This window comes from Bos taurus, chromosome 2, assembly GCF_002263795.3.
Source record: "Bos taurus isolate L1 Dominette 01449 registration number 42190680 breed Hereford chromosome 2, ARS-UCD2.0, whole genome shotgun sequence".
NCBI lineage: Eukaryota > Metazoa > Chordata > Mammalia > Artiodactyla > Bovidae > Bos > Bos taurus.
In genome coordinates this window covers 100497670-100521013 of record NC_037329.1, presented here as the reverse complement: position 1 = coordinate 100521013, position 23344 = coordinate 100497670, and the positions used below count along the sequence as shown (strand labels likewise).

At 40.3% G+C, this 23344-nt stretch overlaps 1 protein-coding gene across 6 annotated transcripts in view; it reads left to right on the top strand.

The window, feature by feature from the left end:
• Positions 1-13152: 13152 nt before the first annotated feature.
• The window catches only part of ERBB4 (erb-b2 receptor tyrosine kinase 4), a 1290018-nt gene continuing 1279826 nt past the window's right edge, over positions 13153-23344 (top strand). For all 6 annotated transcript variants that reach the window (XM_024981511.2, XM_010802290.4, XM_059878936.1 and 3 more), the window contains exon 1: positions 13153-13894. In XM_024981511.2, the coding sequence (XP_024837279.1) occupies positions 13813-13894 (82 nt within the window). In that variant the 5' untranslated portion in view covers positions 13153-13812. The remainder of the gene's footprint in view (positions 13895-23344) is intronic.

Here is a 23344-nt window from a genome sequence, read left to right as displayed (position 1 = left end):
GCTTGACTAATTCTGTGCTTTTAAGAGAGCTTCTGTAAGTAAAACTGAGTGTAGACTTCAGGAAAAAAAAAATTGACCAAGAATTTGACATGTTCTCAGGCCATTGCCTGATTATATGCCTAGTTTAATAGCTTTGGAGACTTGTTTTGAATAAGAAAACTGTGTTTGCCTAAAGTGCTACCTAATCCCCCTTTTAAAATTTTCATTAACTCCCACCTACTTTTATGTTAGTAATTCCTTCTCTTTCATTGATAATTTTGAAAAGCATGTGATGAAACACATTTATATTGAGTGATTATTGATTTAACAATTTCATTTCTACAGGTTATTTACATTTTAATAGATAAGAAATATAGAAATGAGTAACACAAAGAATGTCTCAATAATGATAACACTTCCAGTGGAGCATTGTTCCAAAGTGGTACATTTTGAAGGGAGAAAAAGGCTTATTGGTGCAACTGGGAAGTCCTCCTTCCTTGGTCTAGGTTCTACCAAATTGTGCTGTCTGAACATAACCTGCAGAGCAATACCTTCCAAACATGACTAAGATGCCCTTCTTTTTCAGTTTTCTCTGGCTGTGCTGGATCTTGGTTGCTGCACTCTGCTTTCTCTAGTTATGGTGAGCAGGGGCTGCTTTCTAGTTGCAGCGCGTGGACTTCTTATTGTGGTGTCTTCTCTTATTATGGAGCAAAGATTCTAGACTCTGTGCCACGTGGGCTTAGCTGCCCCAGGGCACGTGGAACGTTCCCGGACCAGGTATTGAACCCCTGTCCCCTGCATTGGCAGGTGGATTCTCAACCACTGGACCACAAGGGAAGGCCCAAGATTGCCCTTCTTGCTTGATTTCTGAATGGAATGTCTTGGATAATTGCTGTTCTCTGCTTTCTGGACTGAGTCCCATGAACCTGTGCCTTGGTCTACTGATCTGTGTCCAGCTGCTCCTTAGACCATTCCCTACTTGGTCAGTTCTCACACTTCATTCCAGGAATGATTGTTCTCCCAGGTCCACTGGCTATCCTACTTAGCATCTTATATTGTAGCGTCATTCAGGCTTGTTTGGATGTTGAAAGTCTACATTCATTTTTCAAAATAAGATATTTGGTTTTTTTTGAAAAAAGGTTTCCTGGAGAAGGAAATGGCAACCTACTCTAGCATTCATGACTGGAAAATCCCACGGACAAAGGAGCCTGGTGGGCTTCAGTCCATAAGATCACGAACAGTCTGACATGACTTAGTGACTAAACAACTACAACAGCAATTACCTATATTAGAATCAAATGATAACCTTGACATACCTGGTAGGCTGTAGGAGCATTTTAAATAACTATTCTAGAAGTTATTCCTTTCTAATGTTCGTTTCATTGAAATACCATGAGGAAAGTAGTAATTAATCTGCCCTGAGAATAGAGTTGAAAGAAAAAGGAGAAAGAGAGTAGCAGAGGCCACTTAAAGCCTCATCAGGAAGGAAGGAAGCAGCAAAAACTCCCAAGAACATCCCAGGATAACTAAATGTGAACAGAATCAACATTCTTTAACATATCCTTTAACATACCTCCAAAATCTGTATCCATAGGGAGCAGTAAGGGGAACAAGAGTGGTGTTAACGATATTGTTGTTAACTGTACTTCACAAAACCCTCGCAAATTTAAGTTGCTATCAGGTCTAACTTGCTCTGATTTTATATCAAACGGGGTAAAACAAAAATAGAAAATCCAAGTAGTACTCAGGTTTGTCTTACTTAACGAAGTTGCATGTGAAACACATTCTGATAAAATCAATGCTGGTTCAATTACCTCTTAAATTTCACAGTCTCTGCCTCACATTAGATGCATTTTGGACATTTCCACCTCTCCTCCCAGGCTATTCTAGTTCCTTCCCTTTCACCTTCTTTTTCCTGAAAAAGACAGAATCCTCCTTACTTCTTAAGGTTCTTGCTTTGATGCAGCTGATTTGCTTTGATCAAGTTCCATCTCTCCTCACACTGTACTTCTCATCATAGTTCGCCCACTTGAGAATACACGTCATTAATCATATAGATGACATAGACAGGGAACAGTTCAGGGCTACATATAATCAGAACCAGGGGAAAAATTATAAAGCATTTCTTACTGTTGCTCTTAGTAAGCTGTGTTTTGTATACAAAGACTGCATCTTTGAACAGAAAATGTTTATTGAGTGTTTTCTGTATGCCAGGACCTAGTTTACAAATTTGAATGTACTATTTCATTTAAAATTCATTGTAATTTTAGGAGGCAGATATTAGTATCCCCTAACTGTATATGGGAAAACTGAAGCCCAAGTTGTGAGAATAACTTACCCTGGATCACATAGCTTATAAGTGCCAGAGCCAACATTTGAATGAAGGAAGTCTGGGTACAGAACTTGCTTTTTGCTACCTCATTATTAAGTACTTACTTTGGACCAAGAATTGTGCAGGAAACTTTTTATTTATCACATTTAAGCCTCATAAATCCCTGAGAGGTAGATATCATTGAGTTCAGAGGATTTATTTGGCTTGCCAGTAAATAAAAGTTCTGGGATAAAAACCTTTTAGGTCCTGGACTCTTTATTATGCCACCATAATACCAATGTGATTCCAGATGTCACTCATGGATTATGTACAACTATTAGGGGTTGTATTTAATTCATGGGTCATCAGACCAGTTTGTAAAAAATATGAGCATTGAGCACATATTATCAGCTGTTGTTTTACAGCTTTTGACTTTGTGGAATATTTTTCATATAACTGGTGTCTAGTTCATTGTAGGGAAGTTTTCTAGTATATCAAGGTTACAGGTACTGGAGTCAACATGAGTATACACAGTGGACAGTTAATAAGTATCCTGAATTGACATTATTAAGGGACACTGGAGAGATTGCCAGTATTTAGTAGTCATCAGAGTCAAATCTCATGACTTAGACTTGATCCAAGGTTGCTCTGGAAACAAAGACATTTGATTTGTTTTTTGTAGTAAATTCCTTTGCTTAGGCTAAATATGTCTGAAGCATTTAGTACTGTTCACCTGAATTGCCCATGACACTTTAATCATGGAAACAATTATCTGGCCACTGGATGCCACTGTTGCTCAACCAGACATCACAAAATGGGAATTCCTGTGGCAATATAATATTAGCCAGTTAAAGATAATTGCTGGCATTATTGATGGTGGATTTATGCTTTTAAACTATTTTACTTGATGAATGTAATCTGTCCCTTTTTAAAAGTCCACTTGCTGGGGGCAAGTAAAGTTGGGAAAATATGTAAATAAATGGTTACCAATGAATTTTTGGTATCTGTTGCTTTCAACTACTCTGCTATAAAAATACTTCTTTTTGTTCTTTTCCTGCTCAGTGTACTGTAGCCGACAGTCTCCATTAGTTATCAGCTAATGTTGCAGAGTTAAGACTAAACAAGGTGTCATGGCCTTAAGCGATTAGAAGGGCCTCTTCATCCTCACAAAGACCCTGGGGTGGAAATAGTTTGCATGAACAGACACTGGAAATTTATTCAGACTCACCAAGCACTGCACTGCAGATTGAGGGAGTTACACAGCTTCTCCATTTATACTAGGAACAAATAAATTAAAAATCATTGTATTGTGTATCTTTAAAAAGCAACATAAAAATTGTGTGTGTTTGAAAAGATCAGACAAGGTTTGGAAGTAAAAAGCTGAAGTAATAAATAAACATGAGGTCAGTTTAGGAACAACCATAATTGCTTTGTATGACAAGATTTGCATAGCAAACACTTCTGATTAATGTACAGTGAAGGCCACATGAGTGGGAACCAGCCTTGGTATCTTTTTGGGATCTGTGCCTTCCAATCTTGAAAGTGTAGTTTTAGCCAGTACAATTAGTCATTGTTTACTAAAAGGCTGATAGAGCCACAGTTCCTATTTAAATATTTGAAATAATTATTTTTATCTTCCAGCTATGGTGATTTTATTTCTGTGGTTAAAAAAAAAGTGCCAATTTTACATTAATAGTGAATTTCCATTCGCTTCAAACATATTTAGAAAACAGGCAAGAGTTTCATCAGGATGACCCTTTTCCAGTCATAAATTTGAAAATATAATATAATGGCATATATGCATCAAATATTTCAATTACATAAAACCATGTATTATTTTCTAGAATACCTTTGTGTCTTCTTATTGTCTGCCTTTTTAGTTAACACTCTGCTATCACTGATTATTTGCTGTCCTTACCTAGGGTCAAATGTAGTGCTCAATACAGTGAAACCTCATTTTTATTTTTTCCCTTTTTCATTATAAATAAAATTATCATTATATTCTTTCAAAAACACAATCTCTAGAGAAAGGAAAATGTGGGAAAGTATAAGGGAGGAGATCATACTTCTAGAAATATTTAGTTTGGTGTCTTTAAACATCAGTGTCCTACTGAAATGGGAAAAAGTAATAGAATATAAATTATACCAGATAGTAGAAAGGAAATTTTTTCATTTATTGCAAAAATTTGGGTGAAATAATGGATATATGTGTATACATATATGTAAATATATGTAAGTGACTAATATGTATTCATTTCACAGCAAATACTAGAAAATAAGGTTATATATACTTAAATGTAATCATGTTAAGACAAAATGAAAATTAGTTTTCGATTTTGTGGTAAATACTACCACTGATTCATGCTGTTTAAGTAATATTTTGTGAGGATTATGATTCAAAGAACATGATGACAGCATGCAGAACAGTATTCTGAAGAGAAATATTAGCGAGGCAGACAACATCTACAATAAGCTTTGTATCTTTAGTATAATGCATAACATCTCCAGAGAGTTGTGTGTGAGTGTGCTCAGTCGCTCAGTCATGTCCGACTCTTTGTGACCCCATGAACTGTAGCCTACCAGGTTCCTCTGTCCTTGGGATTCTTCAGGCAAGAATAATGGAGTGAGTTGCCATGCCCTCCTCCAGGGGATCTTCCCAACCCAGGAATCCAACCCAGGGCTCCCGCAATGCAGGTAGGTTCTTTTTTGTCTGAGCCCCAGGGAAGCCCAACCTAGTGGGTTGTGGAGTTCCTAAATGGAGTGATAAGTAGATGCACTAAGACAACTAGTAATTCCATTTGTCTCAAAATATTCATTTAACAAAGTCAAATTAAGTTGCAAGAAACAGACCTCTCCTACCCTTTCACTCTAATAGATGACAATAAATTATCACAATTGTTTTATTTTCTTCCAGTATTTGATTAGACAAAGAACATTTTTCTCTCTCCATCAATGTTTACCCTATAGCTACATAAAAAGAATGTGGAGTCAGTATGCATGTAGTAGCTAAGATAACTATTACCTTATATCATAATACAAGTTAATTTAAGTTTATTGAAAATATACATAAATACACACATTCTCAATAATAAAACATTATACAGTATAAGCAAATATATATATATATATTTGTTATATATAACATATAACATATATATATATATAACATATAACATATAACATATATATATATATATATATATGTCAGTTGCTCAATCATGTCTGACTCTTTGGGACCCCACTCTTAGCTCACCAGACTCCTCTGTCCACGGTATTCTCTAGGCAAGAATACTGGAGTGGGTTGCCATTTCCTTCTCCAGGGGAACTTCTCAACCCAGGGATTGAACCCAGGTCTCCTGCACTGTAGACAGATTCTATACCATCTGGGCCACTAGGCAAGTCAACTGTTTACACTGTTGTTTTTAAATTAGTTTTATTTAAAAAGTAAATTAGGCTTGGGATTTCGCTGGTGGTCTAGTGGTTAAGATTCTGGGCTTCCTTCCACTGCAGGTGACAAAGGATTGATCCTTACTCACAGAACTGAGATCTCACATGCAGAGTGGCTGGGGCAAAAAATAAAAAAGAGTTAGTCTCACAATGGAAAATCAGAATATGACATTACATACTGTTAATACAATGAGTTTAAATTGACTGTGTATTTGAGAAATTGTGTTGTTTGAAAATTGTTTAATTCAGTTCAGTTCAGTCGCTCAGTCAAGTCTGACACTTTGAAACCCCATGGACTGCAGCACACCAGGCTTCCCTGTCCATCACCATCTCTTGGAGCTTGCTCAAACTTATGTTCATCAAGTCAGTGATGCCATCTAACCATCTCGTCCTCTGTTGTCCCTTTCTCCTCCTGCCTTAAATCTTTCTCAGCATCAGGGTCATTTCCAATAAGTCAGTTCTTCACATCAGGTGGCCAAAGTATTGAAGTTTCAGCTTCAGCATCAGTCCTTTCAATGAATATTCAGGACTGATCTCCTTTAGGATGGACTGGTTGGATCTCTTTGCTGTCCAAGGGACTCTCAAGAGTCTTCTCCAATACCACAGTTCAAAAGCATCAATTCTTTGGCACTCTGTGCTCTTTATGGTCCAGTTCTCACATCCATACATGTCTACCGGAAAATCCATGTTCCCAATTATACTTAGGTAAAAGTTGCATTGAACAAAAAATATTTCTCTAAATTTATATTGCTTTATATTTTTTCCTTACTAAGATTATTTTTGTAAATGTAGATGTTCTTACTTCCGATTTGAAATATTATTCAGCTAGACCTTTCCCCATCTAAATAGAGCTTAAATGAATACTGATGTTTTACAGTGAGTTAAATATTATCAGCTTTTGGAATATTTGTATCTTTCTTAAGCCATACTGCTTTGATCGAGCAGCACAAAGATGTTTGTTGTATCAGCAGTTTAAATTTTCAAAGGTGGATGGGAATCAAACTATGCTCATGATTGGATTTCTTAAATGAAAATCTGAGACTTCAGAAGTAAAGATGTTTCAACCAGTGTTTTTTTTCCTAGAGTCTTCATGGACCTTAATGGCAAGTCAAAAGGGAAAACATTTGTAGATTGATCAATATGGTGATAAATTAGTAACTATCTTTCTGTAGAAAATACGTAAATACCACCATACGTCCTTTCATTGCTACTTTCTTCCTTGTCATCAAACCTAATGAAAAGTCTAGTTTTTGACCTTTTCCTTTTTTTGGCTGTAGCATTCAGCTTGTTGGATGTTAGTTCCCCAACCAGGGATTGAACCCAGGCCCCGGCAGTGAAAACACCAAGTTCTATCCACTGGAATGCTAGGAAATTCCCTGCCATTTCTTTATTGTAATTTTTTTTTTTTTTTGCTACTGATTTGTGAGATTCAATCATTCTGATAGCTTCTCTACCACATACGTGCTAAGTCGCTTCAGTTTCGTCGGACTCTTTGCGACCCTACAGACTGTAGCCTGACAGGCTACTCTGTCCATGGGGATTTTCCAGGCAAACACACTGGAGTGAGTTGCCATGCCCTTCTCCAGGGGATATTCCCAACCCAGGGATCAAACCTGGTTTCTAATGTCTCCTGCATTGGCAGGTGGTTTCTTTACCACTGGTGCCACTTGGGAAGCCACTACTGGTGAGTTGTAGCATTAAATGTTTTGAAACATGGTATATCTTCAGTGTTAAATAACCTGGGCATGTAGAAAATTGTGATACATTAGGAGTCAGGACCAAGAAGAGAAACTACCAGATGTCTTGGGCCTCCTAACAGATTTTCAGAGGTAAGGAGAGACTGGGAAAGGGTAGAGTACAGAGAGAATTAAAAAAAAGGAAATGGAAACTGGACATGCTGAGAGGTAATTGATCAGGCAAGGAGGTACAGGCTATTAATGTGTTGAGAGAAGAAGACTCTATAAGCTTAGCACACTTTCTAAACTAGTAGAACCTTTTCCCTGAAGCTTTGCACGCATCCCTATACAAACCTGAGAAGAAAATACTTGGTTTCTAAATTATGACTTCAGTTGACTATTTGGCAGGTGTTCAAGAAAAATTCTAAGAACTCTTTGTGATCTTAGTCAGAATAATATCCACTTGTGTGTGTATGGCAAATGTAACATTAGATTCTTTTGAGAAATCTTTTTTAACCTTAACATGATCAAGCTGTTTGCTGAGTTAAGAATACAGAAGGAAGGAAATGCAACATAAGAAGCTACCTGAAAAAATAACAGATGTTACCCTGATTCAGATTTTAGGCTAGGTAGAGTCATAGCCTTGATAAGTAATCTCACTAAGTTAATAAATTTATGAATAAATGGACATGCAAAAATAGAACTATCCCCCCTTTTTTTTTTAGAACTATCCCTTTTCCTCTTAGATTTCAATTGGCAAAAGTTATTAAAGGTTTGCTTTGCTTTTAAGCTTACAAGGCAGTAGAAAAAGCTGTGTGGGGCAAAGGACTTAGTTGAAGAAAATACATAAAGCAGAAACACAACAGGAAAAGGCCTTACGAGGGAAATCATTTTTGCATAACTTCTTTGCAAAGACTACTCTGTCCACCAGGCTGAAATTGTTTTGCAGTTTCAACCACAAACAAAAAATGTCTGTTAGGACTTGGACAGACACTGATGAATGGATATGAAAGCAACACAGATATGATTTATTTACATTTAGTCCCTCCTCCTTAGCATTTGAAAAATTACAGCTTCAGTTCAGTTGCTCAGTTGTGACTGATTCTTTGCAACCCCATGGACTGCAGCACGCCAGTCTTCCCTGTCCATCACCAGCTCCCAGAGCTTGCTCAAACTCATGTCCATTGAATTAGTGATGCCATCCAACCATCTCACCCTCTGTCGTCCCCTTCTCCTCCTGCCTTCAATCTTTCCGAGTGTAAGTGTCTTATCCAATAAGTCAGTTCTTCGTATCAGGTGGCCAAAGTATTGGAGTTTCAGCATCAGTCCTTCCAATAGATATACAGGGCTGATTTCCTTTAGGATTGACTGGTTGGATCTCTTTGCAGTCCAAGGGACTCTCAAGAGTCTTCTCCAACACCACAGTTCAAAAGCATCAATTCTTCCATGCTCAGCTTTATTTATGGTCCAACTCTTGCATCCATACATGACTACTGGAAAAATCAAAGCTTTGGCTAGACGGACCTTTGTCAACAAAGTAATGTGTCTGCTTTTTAATATGCCATGTAGGTTGGTCATAGCTTTTCTTCCAAGAAACAAGCGTCTTTTAATTTCATGGCTGCAGTCACCATCTGCAGTGATTTTGGAGCCCAAGAAAATAAAGTCTGTCACTGTTTCCATTGTTTCCCCCTCTATTTGCCATGAAGTGATGGGACCAGATGCCATGATCTTAGTTTTTTGAATGTTGAGTTTTAAGGCAATTTTTTTTCACTCTCCTCTTTCATTTTCATCAGGAGGATCTTCAGTTCCTCTTTGCTTTCTGCCATAAGGGTGGTGTCATTAATTAAGGCTTAATCATGCACATAAAAGAAAACATTAACCAAAACCAAAATATTCCCAGGGAAATCCTCCTTGAATATTAAATTAACTAAAGTAACAAAAACATTTCTTTAATGTATATTTATGAATTTTTTAAATGTTTGAAATTTTAAATTTTGTTTTTAAGCTTTGAGACATTGAACATCACCAAAGAGCAACGATGTTATTTCAAGTGCTAGTTAATAAAAAGCAGCCAACCAAAGGCAAAAACACGGCATCTGTCATCTGCTTGATTATCATAATACTGAACTTGATTGGTATTTGTATCTACCAAAATTTTTGGCTATTAAAATAATAAAGATCCAGAGTTTTGAGCAGTTCACAGTAACATTGTGAAAGTTATTTGGATATTTTCCTAAGACCATTTAATATGTGGCTGTGTTGGTGCCCCAGATGAAGTATGTAGGAGTGAGTGGGGAAAAGGGAAAGAATTTATATTCTTTCTTCTTATGAAGTAAATGAAATCTGTGGAAGTTGTGACTTGTACTTAGTAAGTGATCAGTAAATCATAGTTTCATAGGGTCTCAGATTTGGGACATAACCATTCCTTTCTTTAACGATGAGGCAAAGGGCTCAAGTGTGTGAAGTGAGTTGCTTATGATCACCAGATAACTTAGAAACATAGTGAGTAAGATGATGCTGGCCAGGGAGGGAAATTAGAATTCTGTATTTATTTCTAAATGTTTAGAAGACTAATGATTCATGACAGGTTCTTGTTCTCTTTTCTTACTTGGTATTTGTCCCAAATACGTGAACTCTGAGATTAGTGTGTTTCTTTCTCCTACCAGTAGTATTCTGCCACTCATGATGTCAAGATTCTCCTTGAATTCTACCTCAATGGAGGAAATGAAGTGAAACAGAGAGGATATGGGGGGCAGCAAAGGCCAAAGGAATTTCTCTGCTGGGGTTATAACTTAGGCCAGGGGAAATCATGAGAAACTGGGAATGGAAACTGATCAGCATGAGCCTTATCAAGGTATCTTCTTCAGGGGATATGACGGTCTGTATCTCTCTCAGGTTAGAGGAGTTCCTTTACCATGCCATGCTGTTCTGGCTTCAGATAACAGAACTGAACTAGCTTAAGAGATTTGAACAACATAGCCACCAGAAGAGCCTGAATAATTTCCCCACCTACCTGATCTTTTGCTCCTTTCAAACAGCAACTTCTTTCTTTCTCACTGCACCCTGGTCATCCCTACATAGAAAGAAATATAGACAAGCCACCTCTGGACTTTCATATCTCAAAAGCCACCTCAGAATGACTAAAAATGAATTCTTTTTTTTCCCTTGCACAAAAATCCAAGGGGAGAAATTCATTGGGAGTCACCCTCTCTCATCTGATCAATAGTGACCAAGGTATTTTAACTTGTCTAACTTGGAACTTTGAGTGTCTCAACTTAGAATGACTCACTTGAGATGGAAAACAAATGATAGTAGAAATAGAAAGAATTAATCTTTGACTCTGGCTCATGACTTCTACTTTCTCACTCTTCCTGTATGCCCATACAGAGTACCACCTTCCTGTCTAAATCTCTGGGCTCTCATATTCAAATTATTTGAGCTAGACTCAGGATAGACCAGTCACCATCAAATAGGATGCTCTTTTTGAGTAGGGCTTTCATACCAATTCATTCCATAGGCTAGTGGTCAGATACACAACTTTGGCCAGGTATCAATCAGTTAGAACCAGGAAAATGGGATCAAGCCTGAACAACTTGAGGATTAAAGGCAACTCACAGGTGTGTCAAGTCTAATGTAATTGGTGGGTGTCTTGTATAGGTTGTCTAGCATCCCAAGTATATATAAGACCAATTTTTTAAAATCAATGAATATTAACTGAAATACCTCTTTTACCAAGAATTACTCTAGATACATGATTGAAACCAAAGTATATAGGAGAGTTCCTGCCCCGACAGAACTATCAAATTGATGGAGAGTAAAAACTATTACAATGGACTCAAGTAGAAAAAAAAAATCCAGAATATTTAATTTTCCCCTCAATTTAAGCTAAAATACACTATTTATTTCTTCATTTCTTGCAAAGTAATTGTTGTCAGAAAGAAGAATTTTTCAATACATAAATTTAAGTTTTTCCAAAAGCAATACTTTAAAAAAATCATTTCTGGGGAGAGGTGGAAATTTTTAAAAGAAGTAGTTTTCATGGAAGAGAGGTGTTTGAGAGTCATTCTAAGAAACACAAGGGGATTTAGGGAAAGGGGAGTGGAAAGAGATTGAATGAAAGAAAAGAAAAAGGGAAGAGGGTGAGAAAAAAAGGGAAGATGGGTGAGAAAAACAGCAAAGATAATCCCAAAGAGCAGTGTGAACACTTCTGCTGCAGTCAGTACCACTGGCCAAGTCACCATCACCTGCTCAAGGCTTAGTTTCTTCTGGCCCTGTGCTACTTCTGGATAAAGCTGCATTCTCGGCTTGTTTGACCTCCTCTCTGTTCCTCTTACTTGCTGTGGGCCTAAGAAAGGGAAGGCTCAGGCCTCTGGGAAGAAGCTGCTGTTTCACTGTTCCAACTCCACGCAAATTCTTAAGGGACACGACTCTAGCTAAAAGATGTGGGGGAGGAATAGGAAGCTCTCAAATGATGAGTGAGGAGGCAGGGTGGCTTAATTTTTAAGCTCCCCTGATACTTTTTATTTATGTAATTGCTGCTTCTAGAGAAGCTGAAAAGGGAAAATAATTCATTCATAGAACGCCTGTGCAAATAGCAAACCAATAATACTCTACCTTCAGGAGGTTCTGGCCTTTGTCCTGGGTACAGTTTCAGAGTTGTAAAAAGCAAGGGATATGTGCACTGATATGATCCAATCCCATATGTTTTAGACCAAGAAGAGTCCAGAAATTTGTATGGCTAGCAATGACCTCTGGAGGTCGTGGAGTGTGAACATGGAAGAGGACTAAAGCAGGATCCACTGTAGAATAAACCTAATTATTTAAGGTTGGCTATATCCTAACATTTGCCTTAAGTTATTTCAGACTGAGCAGCTCAGCCCTGGGACAATTTCTAGCCATTTAGAACTAAATTGGTGGCTTTGGACTAGAATCTGCTTAATGAGAATGAACCTAAAACCAAGTTGTCCTAGAGTCCAAGGAAAAGATGAAGTGACCCCATAAAGTCTAAAAAATCTAAAGATGCAGTTCTACAAAAGTGAAAGTCTAGTTTGATCAATTTGCGAGCGTGGGAACGATGGGAGAGACTGTACAGTTATATAGGCTGGAGAAAGAGGAGTGCTTAGATTCCCAGGACTACCTATTCCGCAGATGTTAGCAATTACTAAACCAGCTTTTGAACTACTGTCTGAATGTGAAGCACGAGGAAGTAGGAAGCCAGGTAGGCTAATACAATTGAAGCAGGGTATTCTTTTCTTGTATTTCTAGGGCAGGTCCAGTCTGTGGATGAGCACCGTGGAATGTGGAGTAAATTGTGACTTTCTGGCTTAAAAAGAAAAAAAAACCAATCTTTTTTGTAAGCATCTCTCAGGTGGTCTGCACGCTTTCCGGGCCAGCTGTCCGGCGTGTGTTTGGGAGCGGGGGGGGGGGGGGGGGGGGTGGTCTCTGATTCAGTTTATGGCCTCCGGTGAGCCCTTTAAATCCAGCTTCCCCCGCCCCCACCGCTAGGCTCCCAGCTCCATGACAGGTGTTTTCCCAACTCCTGAGGCCCACGATTTTGGGGAGTGGCTGAACCAATAAGATTTCCCTTTGGGGCGGGAGGCGTGGCTAGTTGGGTCAGAGCGGGGGCGGGGTTTGCGCGGCTGAGCCGAGCCAGCCTGGTTGCGTGGAGGGTTGTTTTACCCACCGCCAGCCCCACCCCCTCACAAACCTTTTTTTTTTTTTCCTCCCGGACGGAGTCTTATTAATTTCTCGGTGGGGCTGCAGCTGGAGACCGCGGAGCGTTGGAAATGACGCTCGGAGCTTTAATTACCGCAGCCGCCGGACAAGTGTGAAGAAAGCTGACAGCAAAAAAAAAAAAAAAAAGGACAGGATCGGGGGTGAAGCAAGAAGCTTCCCCCTCCCGCCCCTTTCCTCCCAATTTGGACTGGAGGTGCAAAGAAACTGAAAAGCGAGTCGAACAGAGTCGGGCTGGGGGGAGAGGCCGGAAACCTGCCGCCTGTTTGCAATCAACTTTTTTTTTTGGAAACCCTTTTCCGAACCCTTCCTTTTTATTGTTGACCAACCAGGGAGAGAGAACGAGAAAGTGAGGAGGGAGCGAGAAAGCGGAGGCTCACACGGGGACGTAGCTGCCCGGTCCGGCTCGGAGCACCGCCGCACACCCTCCAGTACATTCCCACCCGCTGCGCCCTCCCGCGCACCCTCTCCTGGTCCTCCGGGTCCGGGCCCTAGACCCGCGGACGCGGACTCGGTCTCCCGCGCTCGGAGCCGGTGCACCGCGCGCTCCAGTGCCCCTCGCGACCCCACGCGCGCCCGGCCGAGGGATCTCCTCCGCGTGCCCCGAAAGGGGATTATGCCATTTGGACATGTAATTGTCAGCACTGGATCTGAGACTTCCAAAAAATGAAGCTGGAGACAGGACTGTGGGTCTGGGTGAGCCTTCTCCTGGCGGCGGGGACCGTCCAGCCCAGCTCTTCTCAGTCAGGTGGGTCGCGGTCCTTCTCGCGTTCCAGGGGTTGAACCTGATGCTGCCGGCCGAGCGGCGCCTGGTGGCTCCTCGCCCCCTGCGCGCTTATCCCAACCAGAGACCCTCTCGCTCTCCGGCGTGGAGGGACCACGTCACCCGCGCCTCTTCCTTGTGTTTTTCGTTCGCCCCCTTTTCTATCCCAAACTTACCCTCTGCGTGGGCATGTGTTTTATTTATCGCGAAAAACCACTCTGCGCCCCTTTCTCCGTCCCTTTTCTTTCTCTCTCCCCTTGTTTATTTCTCGCGCGTTTTCTTCGAGCCTCTCTAAGCCGCATCCCTTCTGGTAGCGCCTGTTGTGCGGGACGTGGGAGACCCAAAGCCGGAGTCAGAGGAGACGCTCCTTGCCGCGTCTGCCTACCCCCCGCCCCCGCCCGCGGGGGAAGAAGCCTCGGAGAAGCGCTGTACGCCCGGGGCTCCGGGGCAGGATTGGGGTCCCGGGGCCGTGGCAGCTGGGCTCGGGGGAGCCGGAGAGCAGTGGGGAGAGGAGCTCCGAGAGCCGGCTTTGCACCTGTGTGCGCTGCCTGCGGCCGCTGCGTCCCTGGCCGTCCGAGCCTGCGGGGTCAGACCCGACTCGAGCCCAGCCTGGGAGCTGGAGCACGGCGGGACGACACGCCTCGGCTGGGGGGCCCGGGAACACAAGGCCTCCTCCGCTGGCGTCCCCAGCCCTCGCCCCGCGGACTAAGGGGGAGCTGGCTTGCTTGCTTGACCTCTTTTTTTTTTTTTTTTAAAGGCTTGACCGACTTAAGCCGGGAGCCCGGCCTTCCCGTCGGTTTCTGTGTTTGGCTTCAGGAAGAGTTCTTCCTGTAGTTCAACTTGCTATTGGCCGGAGTCCCTCCAACTTCTGTTTACTGCCGGGCGCGGCTGCTGAGCCGACCCGTCAGGCGAATTAATTGAACCCAAGGCGGGTGCTGCGGCACTGGGTGCGCTACCACTGCTGCCCGGAGAGCTCGCGCCCCGGGACCCCGAGGGGCAGGAGGCGAACTGACCCCCGGGGAGGAGGCGCGGCGGGGCCCGCAAGGTGGATGACAGCCCTTGCGGGCCCAGGGAGCTCAAAGTTTCTGACACTTGTTTCCTGGGGATGAAAGTGGGACAGGAAAGGGCCAGGAAAACCGGGGAGTGACGCGGCCAAGGGGGCCCTTTTGGAGAGCCGGGGAGATTTCCGGAACTATACGGGGCTGGTCGCGAGGGCGTGGGAGGCACCTTGAGAAGATAAAGCCCCCGGGGAGTGGCGAGAGGGAGAGTTTCAGGCCCTCGGAGGGTGTCCTTCTGACCTCACCAAGAAAACAGCGCGCTGGAGTTTTCCCGCTCCGCCCCCGCCGCCGCCGCCTCCCCCCGCTCCCCCCTCGCCTAGTAAATAACAAGTTACAATCCTCAAGCCTTTCAAAATGACCTTCGAATGGCACAATGTGCGCCGTTTGTTCTGGCCGTTTGCACCCTCCCAATTACTCCGAAATTCTTCATGCATACCAGGTCCCAGGCTCCAGCCACCTCCGGAATTACACCAACACCGACTTGAGATTCCAAGCGGCCTCTTAGATACATCCCTTTTTATCTCCCTCCCCATTCCGCGTCCCTTCATATTTCCCCTCAATGGGTTGATTATGCACATTGACCCATTCAGAAGCAGTTGCGACTGACACGCAGGCTTAGCCGAGAGGAATTTCCACCGGGCGACCTACTGGGGGGCTGTCTGGTGCAACCTCTGCCGCTGGGGGACCGGCTGCGAGTTCGCAGCGATTGGGTATTAACTGTGCGGCTCGGGCTTGAGCTATGCCGAAAAGCCCTTTTCAGAATTTCTGCAAGGAATGTAATCCAAATTAGTTCTGCAGCTGTCCTCTTCCTCGTCTCCGGCGACACCGGCTCGCACCCTCGCTGGTCTCTTCTCGCTTTCCCCCCGTGAATTGTCAGACCCACACAAGTGAGCCCATTTAGAGCGCGAGGATTAGCGTGCCATTGTTGTTCCGAGTGTGACTCTGTACTTGAAATTCTGGGGGCACAAAGGCGAGCCTCACTTGTTCCAAACACAGAGTGATCTAGATGAAAGGGCCGCACAAAGAAAAGCTCCCGGTTGCCTCCCTGGTATAATTTCAACACGCAGGCTAAGGTGATCCACTGGAAACTGTAAATGCCTCCAGGACACCTTTTTTTTCTTTTCCCAATCTTCCCCACCCCCACCCTGCCGCACCTGACAGGGAAAGTTCGGCTGGTTTTAATGTGGTGCTTTTATAAAACCAAGTTACGTTCTGGGGTACGAGTGAGGCTCTGTATGTTTGTGGCTGTGGATGTATGGCTGTATGTTCCCAAGTAAATACATATTGCGTGTCTCCCCTCTCGCGGTTAGCCGTCAGTAGCAGTTTGGAGGAGTTTGTTTTGGTCCAAATGAGAAATTAAGTGCGGATAAGTAAACTAAGCTGCCAGAGGGCGACAAGATGTTGAGTGAATTGCTTTTAGATGAAACAAATTAAGGAAACGAGGGAAGACAATCTGCTTCTCGCATTATTAGACACGCTTGGAGTTCAGGGGAAAGTGGCATATTTTTGAAATGCTAATTTCTTAAGAAGCAGAAGGAATGCACCTTATTTACTGCTTTATGTGAACAGAATAAAAATATGAGTGGGCAGGGTTCTGTTGTATAGATCTAAGATATAAAATAGTTGTATCTGAAGAGGGCATGTTCTTATTTTTCTCTTCCTTAGGGGGAAAAATCAGCGTTAGAGAAGATTTTTTTGTTTGTTTTGTTTTTTAGTATTCTGCAGGACTTCGTCTCATTTTGAGTGATTTATTTTATCAAAAAATATTATAGCCAAGAGCCCTTTATATGACTGTTATAAAACCTTTATCTCTAAAAAGAAGAATTCCAAAATTTCAGTCTTCCCGCCATGATGGAAAAATGATCAGTATCACCTTTGTGTTGAAATATATATGTATATATGGGTAGTGGTACTGAAGTGGTGGTCTCACATACCTTAATAGATATGTGATAAACAAGTTCAGCCCCTATTTTTTATTTGCAAGTAACTTAGTCCTGCTTTTCATTCTATAAAAGAGCATGTATTTTTCTTCCGCCCTTGAGATATATCTCCAGAATCAATTTTTTAAACATTTGAGAATAAAAAGGTGAATAAAACTTAGTTAAATGATGAAAAGATGTTCAATATAATTTAAAAAAAAATCAGTTCTCTCCCTGCATGTGTTTATTATAAACACACCCATGAGTATAGTTTCCACTTTTTCTTTTCTTTCAATTTTTGAAATTCATATATATGTAAAAGGACCCTTTTTAAAGTAAGGTATAATTTTTTTTCTTCAGAATGCTTCAAAATAAATTTATACCTTTTATTTTGACTGCAAATCACTTGAAAATACTATAATGTGGACTGATATGGTAAAATTGGATGACTCTGGTTGTGTCATGATTCCTTGATTTCTGATTTTTTTTTTTCTTAAACCAAACTCCTTTTATTTTTTCATCTACACGCATAGAAAGTCAAATTTTTTGAAATCAAGGTACTTAACTCCTTTATATGTATAATTTTCATTTAGTCACTGAATATGTGTCTTAATTAAGAAATTGCATTAGAATATTTACTGGGGCATGCACTTCATGGAAGATTTATGTATTTTTTGTTCTAGCCTGAACACACTAAGTTTCCTTTGACTGATTTTTAGAGTTTGCATTCATTTGAGGAAAAACCATATTTTCTTCTTAAAGTAGATTCAAATATTTAGTATTCATGAGCTTTCATCCCTTTGGTTCTTAAATAGAAGTGCTATTTATCATCTGTCTTATGCATTCACCCTTTCCATTGCTATAGGTTCTTTTTTTTACATCTTATTATTTATTGAGTTTACACATATGAATATATATTTTCCCCATCTTCACTAAGGGTATTCTTTTTGTGCATGTCTTTCCCAGCAACCTGCCACTCAGCCACTGCAGGAGTTCTCTGAGCCAGTTTTCATTCTTTCTTTCTGATAAATATGATATGGCTGGTTGGCTGGACAATCGCAAGCCATTCCATTGCTCAGATTTATTCTTGAAAGAAAATAAAAAGGCATCGATCTGAGCTCACTAGCACATCTCAAAAACCCTGACTCCAAGGCCACATCTTTCTACAGAGAAGTCCCTTTTTTCCCTTCTCTCTCCCTCTTTTCCCCTCTTGTTAGTAGTCTAACATGGAAGTTAGACTACTGCCACTTCAAAAATGCTAGGGATGCGAGGCACTGTGCTGTATCTAAATATTTTCTGAAGCCCTGTGATTAGAGCCACCTTGAGATTAATGACTATGTAAGGCACACATTTTAGAAAATGAATTAGTGCACCTTAAACATTGCTGTGTGTTAAAGTGGTATCATTTTTTGTATTACTTCAACCCAGTTATTAAGAAAAGTTAGCATATATTAAAAGCAAGAATACGTTTTTGGTTTATTTGACAGTGACCTGCTGCTGTTGGATATCCATGAGTAAATTTTAAGTGCCTGTAACATAAAGCAAATGATCAAAAAAACTCTGTTACTTGCAAACTTGTTGGCACTTGAAATCACAGTTGATTTTACCCCTTTGAGAGATACTGCTTTATAGAGAGAGATGTTAATATTTACATTGAAATGAGCTTATGGATGTTTAAAACTATAGCTGTTCTACAGAAATTAATTGTCAAGCATATTCCACTGTTATCTTTGACAGTGATCTACTGAGTAAGGACACAGGGCAGAATTTAAATCAAAGTATAAACTTTTCTCCAGGTTATATCATTTAAGAAATGTTCTACTGTGTTGCATTTGACCATATGGAACTGTGTTGCATCTTTATCTACTATTCATTTTCTGAACTATTCTAAATATTAGGCAGAGAAACTAAAACCTTACTTTTCATGCTAGCTAGTATTCCTACTGACTGGAATTTGCAGTTTATAATGATAAATAATCCTTCAATTTTCTTTCTTTCCTTTTTAAATAAAAAAGAGCTTGGACCACTGCTTCCTGAAACAGTAGTTTTCCTACATAATTTGAAGGAGATTTTGCCTATCTGTAATGTGGTTAAGTTTGACACAGGACATAGCCAGGTGGTTCAAATAGGGATTTCTATATTATAGAGACATTGTTCCTCCAAATTCTTTTTAATACCTTGAGCAACTCACTTCTGGGCTTTGTGACTTGGCTTGCATGCCTGAGGGTAAAATGCATGTATTCTCTATTTCTCCATTGTATAGCAGTTTTCTGAAAAAATGGCTTTAAAATCCCGTGATATTGAGATACGTAGCAGTAATGAGTTAAATTGATATATTTAAAACATGAACACATGTTAATAAACATAATGTAAAGTTTCTAAAAGACCAGCACTGTTAGAAGAGCGCCTGTCTAAATGAAATAAAGAGATTATTAAGTTTGAAGAATGTGTATATGAAGGCCATTTCCCCCAAAACTCTTCTTTTCAGAATTGGTCTATGGTCTCTTTAGATTTCGTCTTATTTGGCTCTGAGTTGTTGATAATTCTGACATGTTATTAAAGAAATTGACCTATTTTCCCAGCACTTTAATCAAAGCTTTAAAGCCTCTTTCTTGTTTTAATATTTGACACTTCAACTGGTGCTTTGTGTTTGTACTAATTTTTCAAGAGGGAAGAGACCTGTCTCACTTTTATAACATAGAGGCAAAATATATGGATATTTGGGGGCTTAATTCTAAAGTGCTTTTTTTGAGCATGTCGTAATTGTTTTATAATTGTTTTCATTTTAAATATGTGATTGCTTCGCAGGCCTGTTGCTTGGCACAACTCCAGGGGGCAGCAGCCACATAGAATTTAATGGGAATGGTGCACGCCTGAGCTGTGGGTAGTATGGCAGCAGCCCTGCTGTTGTGGGGTGCTACAGCGTGAAGCAGCAGAAGAGAAGTTAGGAGAATCGGATTCGGGCCATACAGTCATTTTCTGTGTGATTTTAGCTTCGACTTCTTGCTTTATGTCTCAGTTTTTTCATTTCCATCAGTATAGCTGAAAGTGATACTCAAACAATTAACATCTTGAATTTTTTTTTAATGATTCAGCTAGACAGAAGAAGGATGTTTAGACTTTTTCAACAAAAGAAAACCATTGGTTTTTAATTATTTTTAAAAGGAACCTCTTTTTTTTTTTTTTTCATGTGAACTCATGTGTGTAGCCCTGGTATTGAGAACAGGTAAAGGGTAAAAGGAGATGTCTTTTGTTAAAGCTTCATTGAGAAGCCAGCTTTGTGCCCCCTGCCTTTGGCACTCCCCTCCTTTTTTCCCACTCTGGCAGGGACTCTTCTGTGCTGGCCTACAGAATTCAAGCACTGTTTCAAAATCACTCATCTAGTCCACTCTTTTCATTTTCTAGGTGAGGAAACTGGGAGCCCAGGGAAATTAGGTAGTATAAGTCAGTTGGCAGTTTCCAACACTAGTATCATTTTCTTTAGCACAGAAGTACTTGAAAAGTTGCAGACAAAAGAATAAATAAATTCAAGGTTGTGCTATTTTAAAGGAGTCTTGCAAGATTGAATGAAAACAAATGGATTGGAGCCATGGGCCTAATTATCAGACTGTGAAGTTCTTTTCAAGGGGAAAACTGGGGAACATCATCTTTGATTTATATTTAGGAATAATCATTGATTGCATTTGTAACTTACAGCACATTAAGATGAAAGAAATAAAGCAACTTTATTATGACTTGATTCTGTACAATGTTTAGCTGGTAGTGCCTATTCTTGACATAGCATTTTGATCCTAAAATATGAGAGTTGCCTATGTTAGTATCTGTATATAACAGTGCCTTTAAGAGTTTCTTTTACCTGTGACTTTGTGAAGATAACCAATACATAGAGAATGGTTATTTCTTCATTCTGTACTAAGTAATATGCATGCTTTAAGAAAATTGATTTTAAAGGGTAAACAATGGGTTCTTCATGGCCAGTTAGTTGGTGGGGACCCTTAACTAGCAAATCCACGGGAATACTTCAAACTTATTCAGGCCCATCCTTGGAACCAAGGTTCTCTGTCTTAACCACTGTCCTTATTGGGTCCTTGTCATTTTTCAGGCCCTACTAGGATCACAGTTATTCTTTGCACAAGTGCATCTAAGCCAAGCTTTAAGTACTAAGACTTTATAAATTTACGTCTATAGTGCATTTGCCTCCCTCCAGTTGGCTTCTGCAAGATTCTGCCTCTGGGCCTTGTGGCTCTGAAAGTCGTTGATTTAACCTTACCTCTCTTTGGTCGATCCTAACTTCCCTTAAGCGCCAAAGCTTTCTGGATATGGACATGATCAGCATTTCATTGACCATGACAACAGAGGGGAGGTTTAAACCTGTTTTGGCAGGAAGAGTCACTATCTGTTAGAAATTTGCAATGAAAATGGGTCCCCCTCTGTAAAAACATTAACATAGACACCAGGAAACTTCCTCTGCAATATCATTAAACCTCTCTCTTGAGAGCTAGTTCAGGATCATTACTGTTAATCACGTTATTTCCAATATCATGGGGTTACCGAAGCATGCTGCTGCTGCTTAGTCACTTCAGTTGTGTCCGACTCTGTGCAACCCTATGGCCTGCCAGCCTCCTCTGTCCATGGGATTCTCTAGGCAAGAGTACTGGAGTGGGTTGCCATGCCCTCCTCCAGGGGATCTTTCCCACCCAGGGACTGAACCTGGGTCCCCTGCATTGCAGACAGTTTCTTTTACCACCACTGATCCACCAGGGAAGCCCTTCTGAAGCATACTAAATACCAATAAGAATATACAGGACTCACTTTCTCAATTCAGAGAGTTAAACTAATACGAATCAAGGCTCTGTGAATGTTCTGTATATTTTATTGTATTTTAACTTTTTTGAAATTGGAGGATAATTATTTTACAGTGTTGTTTTGGTTCCTACCATACAATAACACAAATTAGTCATAATTATTACTATATATATATATATATATATAGTAATATAGATGTATATATCCTTTCTTTAGAGCCTCCCTTTGCCTTATCATCTCACCCCTCTAGGCCATCATAGAGGACAGCAGCTTCCCATAGCAGGGGAAGGAGGGGGTATGTTGAATTGAGAAAGTAGCATTGACATATATACACTGTCATGTGTAAAATATTTATTTTATTTGAAACATAGTCTAAAAGTGCTTAAAGAGAAGAAAATGAAGGGAGCAATAAACACACCTTTATTTTCCAGAAAGGTCACACTTGTAAGTAATAAACTTTACCTACCATATCTTTACTTGTATTCTGACCTTTATTTATGTCTGGTCCCATAGGCATATGGTCTAGGTGGACATACAAGTTTTAAGCTTTTTGGATGTAGATGGGGATTGTAAACCTGCTCTCAAAAGGTGCATCTACTGGTCTTCTGTGATGTGCTTAGGATATCTCATGGCTAATTAGGACTGAAAAAATGGCGACAGATTCTCCAGGTTCTGTGACTCTGTCTAGGATTGAGGAATGGGTGCTCTAGTCCTCTATTTCAGGATGGGGCCCTATCACTAGCAGGGGATGCCTAATTGAGGTCATGGTTGGCATTTTGCTTTAAGCGAACTCCCCTTTTACTAAAAATTTTATTTGTCATTATTTCCTATTCTTCCCCATAGGCTTCGAGAATATGAGTTTTTATTTATTTTTTCCTATGGGGACCCATGAAAACCAAATAAAAATAAAAAGGAATAATTCTTTTATACACAGTTTCATTTTTAGGAGTTCCTTTTGTCTGATCATTTTGTCTAGAACTACAGCCGTTAAGTTTTTTTGATTGCCTGGCTTATTAAAATCTAATCCCTAAGACTTTTGTTGACCTCATCTAGTCCTTAAAAACTCAGAGCAGGCTGTTGAAAGATCCTCTTTTTTAGACTTCCTTCTTGTCACTACCAGGTGACCATGTCTAATATCATACTTTTATTATCCTAGTTACTATTCAGAAGCCTTCAATGGATTCCCATTGCAGAGTTCAAAGCCTGTTAAAATAGTCTTCAGTTTCCTTTTTAATCCAACCTTAAGAGTTTCTTAAGATGTATTCTAAGAACCGGGCTGATGTAGTTGGTATTCCAAAGCCTTGCTTGCTGTCTTTCCCTTGGCTGACCCTTTTCCCTGGAATTCATGTCTTCCTTGGTTGCCCCTGCCTGTCCAAATTGTTGAATCTTTCCATTTCCACATTAAATCACACCTCTTCCTAGAGTCTTCCTTCATTCAATACTCTACTCTTTAATCCTTATCTGTATCACCTATTTGAATTTAATCTTAAACCTTTCTATAGTTATAACTTTTTAAGAGCAAGCATTTTTATCTCCCACAGAGACTTAATGCAGTGCCACATACGTGGTAAGCTCTTTAAAAATATTTTTTTAATGAAAGAATAACATACACTTGCCAAAACAATTTTAAGCTCATTCATAGATGGTTATAA